A 12,871-nucleotide genomic window follows, 5' to 3' on the forward strand; every position below is an offset into this window, starting at 1 on the left:
ATAGCATGGGAAAAAATTGCAGATTTATGTAATAGCATGGGGAAAAATAGCAAAATTAAAAGATATGAATGAGTGCATTTAATACAAAGCATTGCCTGTTGTAGTGCTTACTGCTTTAAAAATGCCTCATTCGAATGCAGCTTGCAAAAGAATTTTTTCTCATATTGTAAAAAAAAAGGGGGGGGACTGAATTTTGACCAAGTTTAGATATGAAAACTCTTGAAGCAGTTCTGACTGAAAGATAAATATGCTGGCAAATGAAGAACTGTGTTATTAAAAAGGCATTCTGTAATTTAGAATGTAAGCGTGCTACATATTAAAATTTGCATTCATAATTTATAAATAGATATAAATATTTTTTTGATAACTATATGTATTATTCTTGAGTATCTAAAATGTAATTTTTTTACAATTTTATCTCCCTGCGGAAATCAGAAACCTTGTAAAGAGGTATGACTTAAAGATTAAAATTTCCCTATATGATTATTACTGATTTTAAATATTTGCTTCAATACTATATTACTAGAATTCAAAGATATTTCTTCTTGAGGAGTAAAATGAAAGTTTCTAAATAAATATGCATATAATTTACATGGATTTTTAAGTTTGTAATTAAATTGATTACAATTAATGGTTAATTTTAAAAAATTCTTTACATGTGCATTTTCAGATTTGTAACACTGACCTGTTTTGCTGCAGGTCCATGTATATAATGTGTAAAAAATGTTTAAATCAGTAATATTGCAGTGCTAACTCTGGATAAAATCCAGATCTAATAATATAAGTCTGAAATAAATTTTAAAGTTAGTTTTCACTTTCGTGGATCCACATGCACTGAAGAACTATATCATTTGAAAAGATGGGTTGCTATCTTAAGAAAGTTCCAGTGTATTATTTTACATTTTTAAATGTTATGAAACTCAGTAATCATAATTTTAGAATATGTTATATAATATAATTTTTTTCTCCTTAGAATAAATTTTCTCACTGGAGTGGCAGAAATAAAGTGTCAACTCCACTGCAGAAAATGAAGCATTCAGTCAAGAAACCAAATATTCATCAGTTCTTTTACTTAAAAAAGTCTAAATGATCTGCTGTTCCAAGGCCAAGATTTTTTTTAATGTCTTTTATTTCATTTGTATTTTTAACAGAGTTTATAATTGTTGTATATGTGTGGTGAAATAAATGTTACAAATGTTTTTGAATAAACCTTTAAATTGAGCAATACATCAGATTTTGAAGAGCTTCTCAGTGGTTGGCAAAAATAAAATATCTACATCATTGCAAAGAGTAAAACATCCAGTAAAGAAACTAAATATTAATCTTTTTCCTTCACACGCACACACAAAAAAAAGTGAATTACTGCTCCAAGGCCATGATATTTTTAATCTTTCTTATTTCATTTTTATAAAATTATGTCATTTGTATTTTTAACGAAGTTTATAACTGTTATATATTTGTGGTGAAATAAATGTTACAAAAACATATGGAGAGAATTTTTCTTTCAAAATTGTGCATACATCTTCAAACGTTATCAATATAACAAAATTTGAAGAGCTTTTAAAAATACTTTGAAGAATTGATTTCAAATTGACCCCTTGGGTACATTTGACGTATGAGACACGTCATTCACTTTTTTTCCCTAGGAGCGGATGACGTGTCTAAGACGTCAAACCAAAAATTAAACTCTTGGGTACATTTGACGTCTGAGAGACGTCATTCACTTGTTTTCCCTAGGAGCGGATGACGTGTCTAAAACGTTATTTGAGGTTAGGCACAATTATGTTCATTTCATTGTAGCTTGTATCGGTCATAATAGAAGAGGCAATTACAGTATTTTGGTCAACATTATTTGCGATACACTGCCCCATTATGTCAAAAACAAGGAATATATTTTGTGATAGCGAAAGTGACTTTGAGAAATCTAAAGAATTGTTTAGTGATTCTGAAATTGACAATTGCATAGAAATACAAAGCGAAGATGATGAAGACGATATTGAACTAGAAAATGATGACAATTGTAATATAATATCAAGGTTTTGAAGATGGAAAAGACGTCTATCGAGCAGTGATAGTGAATCTTCTCATGAACCAGTATCAGAGGAATGGATTTGGGAAGAAGAAGAAAATGTAGCCAATATAAAAGGTTTTTCTGAATGTATCTGGAATTAATGCTTTGAGCCTGCGTAGACTAGGTGGTAATCCTACGCCTTTAGATGTTTTGAAAGCAGTCTTGAATGAAGATTTTTGGGACACTAGTAGAAGAGACGAATAGATATGCCAGACAGAAAAATAAGGTTGTGTACCAAAAAAAAAAAAAAAAAACCAACGTTCTGATGAAATGAAAGCTTATATTGCAATATGCATCTTGATGTCACAAATGAAGAAGCCAAAAATGCATATGCATTGGTCAAAAAGATATGCAATAAGTACTCCAATTTTTGCCAGCGCTATGCCACGCGATAGGTTTTTTTGATATTTCAGGCTTTCTACATTTTATGGATAATGAAAAGGAAAATAAAGATGACAGAGTAAGAAAGATTAGAAATATAGTGGATTACCTAATATCCGTTCCACAGGAAAATATTTTCTCAAATAAATCCGTACCCAAGGGGTTAAGACTGCAAATGCTGCCTTAAAGTAAAATCTAAGCACTTAGCAAGTGTTGAGAAATAGCCTTGAATCTTGCAAATGGTTGTAATGTTTTAGAGCAACGAACGAAGCATAGGTAGATGACAGAAATGTTGCTGAATGAGCATGCATTGAAGAGAATTGAGAGAAATGTTGCTAAACTGTAATACATTGACAGATACATGTGGAAGCCGTGTTATATTTAGGGGGTGTAGGGAGAGGATAAAGCTCCAAAAAATAGTTCTTATTATATCCATTGTCACTAATCTGTATCACAAGAAGTGATATTTGAGTGAGTGAGTGAATAGTAAGAATGGATGTGAATTGTATACCTTTATATATATATATATATATGACATAAGCAAAAGGAAATGACGGAACACTGTAGATGCGTGATTATATCCATATTGAAGAAGAATTTTGATTGCGTAGTATTTAAAGAACTTGGCAGTCAAGGCAGTTTTAATTCCATTTTTATTTCCAATTGATATTTGTGGCCACAATCACTTGGCACTCTAGTCGTGCCTTTCCACAGAAGATTTACATTTTTGATATTGTTGGGATAGCAAGCAAGCCAGCGAAATTACATCTTAGCACAGTAGAGAGCAAAAGCTGAAGTGCGTCGTTATGAAAGATGGAAGCACGCAAAGAGAAAAGTTTTGGTTTACAATTCAGTGATTGGTCGTCAAGAGGCATCTGGTATTAACGGTTACATAAGATCGCATGATTAATTTGAATGACGCAATGCAGATAAGTTATTACGATTTTAGAATAGAGAGGAAGAATTAATGTTTATAGTTATATTATAATTCTGATTCATACATTTTTATCTTACATATATATATTGGAATAGATTATCTGATGATGGGAAAGTACTTGGGATTTATCTGCCAATGACGAAAGATGTTTCCATGGATTTAGAATTTATCCCTTGCATATATATATTACATATGAATAAAATCTAATGCAGTCAATTGACTCATTTATCTGGTGGGAAGGTAAGTGATCTTATCAGGATTTCTTAGCTTTAACCAGCTTTGGCCATTGGTAGAATTAATTTGAACAAACTTAGGAGATGTCTAAAATTAGTAAATATCAAATAAATGAGGTTGTAAAATCTAAAATGAAGTGTTAGAGAGAATTAGAAAATGTATGTATAGTATTTTTATAGTTAACCTATAAAGCCTGCATTAACGGATAGGTTCAAGCAAGGCCCAGGACCTGTACCTTTCCATAGGTACATTAGGCATCGCTGGGCCTTGCTAACTTATTATCCTCCCTTTAACAGACTATTTGTTAATGCCACTCGAAGAAAGTGCTCAAGAAGCGCTTCTGTTTCTTGGTACATCGTGAACATATTACTTATCCCCAACTAGAGTTACTAGTTCTTTCCTAGACTTTAAAGTTGTGAGACGTGTTTTTATGGTGCTCTTAAAGGATTACTGCGGACTGCGTAAAAGGTGACATTAAGTGGTATATTTTATATTAAATTAAAGCCCTCGAGGAAACCGTTTGGGATAAGTTCGAAAACTGTGGGACAAGCCACTCAAATGTTATTTACATTTGAATTCTGGTATTTGTAAGTTAAGAATTTCTAACAATACTTTACCATATAATAACATATAGCCGTCAATACTGAAACTTTTATATTATTATATATTGTAATAGAGAAGGAAAAAAAAACTAAATTTAAATCCTTATTTTAATTTTTATTGTACTTCAATTCGTTACCATTTTTACATTCACACTTATATTACTATGATATGTCGAGATCGTACAGTCTCTCATTCTTATATAATTCCAATATCCTTTATCAAATTAATACTAAGATACAGTTGACGAAAGACAAATGAGTATCCAAGATACTTAAGACAAAGACTGTTAAAGAGTGACAATAAGCACAAAAGGTACCTATCAAAAGAACTTTACAACAAAATTAAAATTAAATCAATCATTGAATTCCTAAAGGACTGCTTTAGGTGTGTGCTCAAGCAAACTAACAGTACAAACACCCAAACTTCAAGATACTGCAACTGAACCAGCAGCTATTCTACTGAACGATGCTTCAGCATCACCTATAAATCTTGCACCTCTGCAGTTAAATCATCAGCACTCTGATATTGTCTATTTCAAAGACAATGCACCGAATAATTGCTTACACCAAGAATTATGACATCTCAGCACCATCTACTAACAAGGCTTCATGTGCACAAGTCTTGCAACAACAACAAAAAAAAAAAAAAAAAAAAAAGGCAACTGAGCAATTATTCGGTGCATACTCTTGATTTATGCAAATGATGCCAGAAATATCTCAAAACTTCAAGAAAAGTTACCAGACATTCTAGCTATTGAAAATGTTTAGAACCAAATAAAGAGAAATCATACTGATTAAACAAGGTGGGCTAGCAGTATACTGCAGTTCAAAGAATGATGTAAATGAACAGCAAGATTAACAATACAGAGCACAGCAGCAACCTAATTTACACAAGAATACCAAAACCAAGGACTCCTAAATGCACAATTCACGAACTTCCACAAAATACAACAGCAGAAATGGTATGTGCTACATTAGCCAAAACAAACAAACAGTGACATAACCAATTTTCAACCTCTATTCAAAATTAAATTTAACACGATTAAATGGATCATTTCATATCAACCTGAACTCTTTCTGGATGGCCTACTAGTTCAATCTCAGAATTCGCTGGTGCACATAAATGTTACAACTGCCAAGATTTTAGGCATCATTCCAGAGACTGTACCTTTTACTCACACTGTGCATATTGTGGTCGCAGACATCGACAGAATGAATGTCCATCTAACAGTCCTCATTCACAAAATGTGAACGCAGCAACAAACAAAATGAACATAGTCAAGAGAATCAAAAATCGAATGCAATACAGCAAGTAGTAGTCTAGGCAATGAAACAAATATCGTAGTCGAGCCTTCTACAATCCTCTACCACTCTAATTATAACAGCACTATCAAATTATTGTATATCAACGTCCAGCGCACAAAAACTGCAACAGATAATTTAATTCAACATATCTCAGAATACTATTGTATTTGTACAAGAACCGTACTGTAATCAAGGTTGCCCTCGTAATCTGCTGCTTTCATGGAATGTCATCTGCTGGGAAGACCCCAACCGTCAACAATCTCCCAGAGCAGCTATTATTGTAATCAACAAATCATGGACACCAATAGTTATAAAATCTCATCGCGACATTGTTACCATCTCAGTCACCACTACAAATGCTCAACTATACCTAACTAGCACCTATGCCTCACTTCTGAAGACCTTAATGACACTCAAGTAATTCAAGAAATCCTCCACACCTCTAATACCCCCCACGTGATAAATGGGGATTTCAATGCACAAAGCAGCAGTTGGAGCTTATCCATATACGACTCCAAGAGGCACGGAGATGGAAGACTTCCATCTTTTCAAATAAGCTCATTTTCCACAATGACCCAGAACACCCCCCACACTTATTACACAATCAACGGAAAAGGCTGGCCAGACCTCACTAAGTACTCGTCACCTCACCCAAAACATCAGAAACCAGAAAATCACTATAGATGTATCAATATCAGATCATCAACACATTAAAAATTAATATGCACATCAAAACCACACAGGTCAAACGTTTTCGAATCAACAGCAATGGAGAGAAAAAATTAAATCTCTTGAATCTAAAACTCGTTCCCTCTTAGACACCATTACCCAGATAAACACCAAAGAAGATGCTAATAAATGTGCAGTATCTCTCACTCAAACTATTCAAGATTGCGGTCATGTCTCATTAAAACTAAACACTCTTACCAACGCCACTAATATCAACTGGTGGACCAAGGATCTAAGGGCTGCTCGCCAAAAGACCAGGGCTTTACGAAGAAGATAAGACAAACGATGACGACAGAATAATTGCTTGGACTGAATATAATAGACAAAATGCACTATACAAAAAGCAAATCTTGGAGGTCAAACTAAAATCATGGAATGCTTATTGCACCCGCAATACTGACGCGTACGGCACACTTTATAAAATGGCAACTTTTAAGATCTTTAGATTTCTCAGTCGTCTTATGATAATAACATCACCATTAATACCATCCTGGAACATGTCTTTCTTCCGGACCACACCGATCAGAACACCCTCACACAACAGGAAATAAGAATGTCAACTGAATATCTCAACTCAAACGACGATGTACCTTTCACAAAGAATGAACTGCTACATATATAGTCAAAGCACTGGACGATAAAAAGACATCAGGCCTAGGTGGTATTCCCAATAAAATTCTAAAACTCGTGTGCCAAGTTAATCCTTCTATCCTTCTGAAACTTTATAATAGTTTAAAATAAATAAATATCTAAAATAAATAGATATAATAAATGTCTTAACTTCCACTGTTTCCCGGATTGCTATAAACAAGAACAGATTATCCTCTTTTCAAAAAAGAACAAAAATCCAGAGAACCCTCACTCGTACCGACTGTGTTTTCGAGCGAGTTTGGCAGCTGAAAGACGGCATTGTGTCATTCTTCCATGAGAAACAGTGTTTTGTGGAGTGCGAAAATGTTAGAAGATACAGAATGACTTTCAGACTTTGCATTTTTCCCACATCTTCTTTGTCACATGAGCAACTTGAATGAAGATGCAAGAGAAAATCAATTTATCGACGATATCTGGGCCCATCTCAAAGCTTTTAAACTAAAACGTTACCTGTTTGCTGGGCAGCTAGCTAAGAACGACTTGTCTTATTTCCCGAGGTTAAATGCAATATCCTCAGTAAATGAAGAGAAGCTTAAGAGTTATGAAGATGGCTTGAAAAAAACTATATTTTGAGTTCAAACACAGATTTCAAGATTTCAGTGCCATTCAAACAGAATTGGATATTTTTACCATGGCTTTCAATGTAAATTGGGAAGCAGTGAGGTCAGATTTGCAGCTTTAATTGACTTGCAATTTAACAATTATCTCTAGCAGATGCTTCTAAATATGCCAAATTTCTACAAATCATTATCGAAAGTAAGTTTCTCTCAAATTTAATATTATACCACGCCCGGAAAATCAGTGCTATGTTTACTTCATCTTATATATGTGAATAAGTGTTTTCAAGTAATGAAACTTAGAAAGAATTGTTTCAGAAGTAGACTGACAGATGAGCATTTAGCCTCGTTCCTTAGAATTAATTAGTACATCTCAATTCGAACTCTAATATAAGGAACTTTCAAAAATTAAATCGAAATTTCATTCATCTCAGTAACATATTTAAATTGCGATACTTGTGTATTGTTTTTAAATTTTTAGAAAAATTTATTTGGCCCGCGACCGAAAAACTTTGCCCATCCCTGGCCTAGAGAGACAGTATCGTACGTAGCAAAAACTTCCCCAGTGTAACAGCCATGAAAATCTGATTGCAATACAATCTGGCTACAAATTCCTTCAAGTCAGTTTATGATCCTGTAAATCATTTACTGCCACACTTTCTTAATAAAGATAAAGCGATGGAAATATTAAAATTGTATTTTCGAGAAGGACCTGAGCGTTAGGGTGTCAGAGGTGTATGGTTCATATTAACATTTCAACATCCAAAACTGAAGAAGAAATTCTTGTAACTACTATTTGACATAGCGATTACTATTAATAAAAGGCCATGATATGCTTAATTCATTATTTTATTTATATGCTACGAATTCGGCCATACTCTATAATGTGTTACTGTTTCCAATTTTTAACATTTAAAAGCTGTGCAATTTTAAAACCACTAAACATAGTTCTTGCATAGGTGCACCCCTCTATTATTAACAGATTGTCACATTTCAAATAGTTTTAAGTATTAAAAACATAATTACTGTAAATTAATACCAAGTAAGAACAGGCCTTAATTATAAATGCAGTAGATCAAATGCACATAGTACTGTCTTTCCATGCCAATCTTGATTATAAGCTCAAGTATGTATAGTCACTGTTTTCCATAATATTTTGCTTTGGCGAGATTTTAGTATTCCTAAAAATTAAAAAAAATTAAAAACTGAAAAATACTTTTGTCTTGATAAGGCAGGAAAAATTGTGGCGCCCGAACTAAGAGAGTGCTGGATGATGATTCACCACACCCAGAATTAGGCGATTGGGTTCCCTAAAACCCCAGTCGCCCTTTAAAAGGGGGATTATATAAGGTATTTCTCACGCCTTCGTGGTGTGGTGGTCTGCATGCTGAGCGCGTATTCCGGAGTTCCGCTGTTCGATTCCCAGCAAAGGCGTTGCTCATTTTTCATTACTCTTTCTTCCGGTTATAACCTAATGTTTCTACAGTGACGCCGGAACTAAAAGGGTGGTGGGTGATGATTCTCTTCGCCCAGGATTTGGCGATTGGATCCCCTAAAAAACCCCGTCGCCCTTTTAAAGGGGGAGTATATAAGGCATTTCTTCCGCCTTCGCTGTGTAGTGATCTTCACGCTGAGCGCGTATTCCAGAGGTCCGCGTTTCGATTCCCGGCGTAGGCCTTGCTCATTTTTCATCACTCCTGCTTTAAAAATAACCTAATATGTCTATAATTGTTCTTTAATTCCAGCCTCGAGATCTGATAAAATGACTACTCCTATCCAAACCTTCCTAGCAACAAATAATACTAAGCTAAATGCATATAAACGCAAATCGTGAAAAATGTGTAAAAAATTAATTTCTTTACATTTAGGTTTTGTTTATCCTTTTCATGTGTGTAGCGTTCAAACTGCTATAATTAGTGAAGACTTCTTATATTACTTTAACGTCCAACCAGATCTTAAAAGCTGTCGTTTAAACGATACTTGCACCAAATGAAAGTCTCATGGTATTTTGCATGTTGCTAGTATATGTTCTGTGAAATCTGTGTTTTGTAATAATAATTATTCTAAATTGTTAAATGAATTTCCTCGTATTGTTCTACCTCCATGTACCAACCATACTGTCAAACATTTACTTCAGGATCATATCGAAGCTTTTGGCCCTCCCGTTTTCGCCAAACCTCGTCGGCTTGCACCCGATCGTTTGAAAATTCCAAGAAGGGAATTTCAACATATGTTGTATTTTGGCCACATTCGCCCATCCAACAGCAATTACGCTGCGCCACTGCATATGGTCCCTAAAAACGATATGAATAATGGTCGTCATGTCGGTGACTTTAGAGCCCTTAATGCTAAGACCAAAAAAGGCAGGTATCGAGTCCCTAGTACTTTTGATTTCATTAGTAAACTCCATGGGTGCAACATATTTTGCCATGTAGAGTTAGTCAAAGTATTTCATCAAATTCCTATTGCTCCCGAAGATGTCCATAAAACTGCTATCTGTACACTATTTGGACTTTACGAGAGCACTCATATGCAGTTTGGTTTGTACAATACATCAAGAACTTTTCAAAGGTTTATTGATGAGGTGACGAGAGATTTACACAGTGTGTATGCCGTTTGTTGATGATATTTTTATTGCCTCAAAAGGCAACCAGGAGCATATTGAACATCTACCAGCTCTCTTTAAAAGATTAGATCATTATGGTTTAGCAATCAGGTCCTCAAAGTGTACATTTGGAATTCGCACCTCAGATTTCTTACGATTTAAAGCCTCTAAAGAAAATATTTTCCCAATTCCAGATCGAGTTGATGCAACTTCTGATTTTCTTGGACCAACAAGCCTAACACAACTTCACAGGTCTCATGACCTATTCCATTTCAGACACCAATATCATAACTCAATGTCACACTACACCATAACTCAATTTTACTACTAGTTACAATTTTATATATTTAAGAAGTACATCTAAGACCTGATCATCTTCTATGTTCGGAAAATCGATTCAAGCTCACTTTTTGTTTTAAACACTTGTAAACAATGAATGCAATTTCTAAGAAGAGATGTATCATGCTGTTTCAAAACATCATCATCAGTATTTGTTTTGTTTTTTTGACAGCTGTTACATTTAAAAAAAAAGTTTCATGAGATTTCATGCGTCTCTTCAAATTCTGTTTTACTTGAAAAAATATCCGAGCATTCAATACGATGTATAACATGTAAGGTTTCATATTGTTTTAAATTGTCATGCTCACTAAATATTTTTTACCATAATTTACACTTAAAAAATGAGCGACATTCTGCCTCTGAGGATATAGCCTTGTTTGAAATTAAAGATAAAGGAGTTAAATCAGTCATCTAGTAATTAATAGCTCAAGACGATATCCCAGTATTAGCAAGAATAGAACTTTCACTACTTGAATCCATAGCTGAGAAACATAAATTTCCGGCATGGCATAATAGAATATCCTAAGATCTTTAACAGTTTAAAAGAAGTAATAATTGCCCCTGCGATTACCAATACTATCGATATGGCGAAATTATCAGAAATGTCGAAAACTTTGCATCGTGTACTTCAGTGACCTGCTTTGAATAAACCAACAGTCTTCCGATTGCTATGTCTTCGGACAACCTAATTTAACACTTACTGCAGAATGCGCAACTAAGCGAGAAAGAGAACAGTCCTGGTCAAAATGTCTTTCAAGAATTTTAAGATGTTTTTTCCCGTATATCTTTTGACGCAGATCGAAACAGTTTCATATGCTTAGAATTATTACGGGGTACTATCCATAAGTAAAGCAATATACTCGTACATGACTTCTGGCAATTGCTAAACAGCAGCAGATGAGAAAACTTCTAAAGTACATTAAAGTAAGCGGTACTATGGAGTCTTCAGCATGCCTCTGAGCCAGTCCCATCGTCCTGTTCTGAAAGATAGGTGAATAAAGTAGACAATTTTAGAAGTTGACCGGGGGTACAACTTCTAAGGTACATTAAAATAAGCGACTCTATGGTGTATTCAGCATGTCCCTGGACCAGTTCCATCGCCTTGCTCTGAAAGACCAGTACTGAATATTCATTATCGCCGCTTGACAGACATCATCACCAAATACAGTTGCCCTATTCTTAGAATTAGCTACATTCTGGAAATTCTTTCTGGAATCATAGGATTTTTCAACGCTTGAATTAAAGAGTGAATATCGCGATTAACTATATATTGATGACCGAGAGGAGACGGCATTTAGTATTGGATAAGGACTTTGGGAGTTTAAGTTGATGACTTTGGTTTAGGTAATGCGCCGGTAGCGTATTTCCAAACCCTACCCCACTTTTCGAATTTTTGACGTCATGGACAAATCGACTAGTTTTGCCTGGATGGTAATTCTTGAACATGCGCTGAAGGGCGAGAAGTAACATAAACAGAACTTTGGCTTGCGCTTCTAAACACTATTAAGTATATTGTCTGAAAGTGTATTCGTTTATGTAATTGCATAATTTTACTGTTTCTGTAATAAGAAAACTTCATTCAGATAAAATTTATTTTAATATTATTATTATCTGGCTATATGATTATACGAAATGCTGAATACTCTAGGTACATCGTAATCTTCGCATAACCTTTCACATTGGATTTTGCCTTATCATTTTAAAATAAATTGTATTATGAAGATTAAATCAAATTACTTTGTTAGAGATGTGAATGTTCTAACTGAATTTCTTTTTATCACTTATTATTTATTTCCTCTTTGAAAACACATTCATATTTGACAAATAATTATCTCTGCTGAAAATTTTTGGAATTTTAAAAAACTATATTTGTCAATAATGTAATAAAAACTCACTAATCTAATGCTTCATAGATCAATATGACAACGAATTCAAAATGTTTTAAAAACAGTTCTGTAATCTTTATTTTGTAGTAGATGCAACTAATGTCACAGAGAAAAAATATTTCAATAAAAAAGTTCTCCATGTTAATTCAATAGCAAAATTATTTCTATTTCAGTGAGAAACCCACTTTCAATACTTATATAACAGAAAAATGTAACATAAGCATTTTAGAAGTTTTAAATATAAGCTAAAGGTTTATTGTACAATTTTATGTAAGAAACGTAATAATTTCTTTCATTCCTTTTAAATCTCCCCATGTGTAACGTGTATACGAGCCAGTTTCCCTTAGAAAGTCCTCCACGAGGGCATCCCTCCCCTTAGGCAGATAGCCCTAGTGTGCTTTGCCATAATTAAATACACCAACACCAACACCTTTTAAATCGGCATATTAGTTTCCAATCAACTAAAATTTTTGGCAAGTTCGAGACTTAACACACAGTATTCCGTCACTTAAAATATCAATTAATTGTTCTTTTTCATTTAGAGATACATTGGAATTGAAAATACCAAAGGCAA

The 12,871-nt window shown here is 34.0% G+C and overlaps 1 protein-coding gene across 2 annotated transcripts in view; it reads left to right on the forward strand.

Annotated features, from left to right (window-relative positions):
• The window catches only part of LOC118192107 (uncharacterized), a 243,404-nt gene extending 241,917 nt beyond the window's left edge, over nucleotides 1-1,487 (forward strand). For both annotated transcript variants that reach the window (XR_015042879.1, XM_085822981.1), the window contains one exon: nucleotides 974-1,487. Coding sequence is in view for 1 of the 2 variants with exons in the window: in XM_085822981.1 (XP_085679107.1) it covers nucleotides 974-1,090 (117 nt within the window). In the remaining variant the exon portion in view is untranslated. The remainder of the gene's footprint in view (nucleotides 1-973) is intronic.
• The last annotated feature ends 11,384 nt before the right edge of the window (nucleotides 1,488-12,871 follow it).

The sequence above is a fragment of the Stegodyphus dumicola genome, chromosome 1 (genome assembly GCF_044657685.1).
Source record: "Stegodyphus dumicola isolate Sdum_Otavi_A_Nest chromosome 1, ASM4465768v1".
NCBI lineage: Eukaryota > Metazoa > Arthropoda > Arachnida > Araneae > Eresidae > Stegodyphus > Stegodyphus dumicola.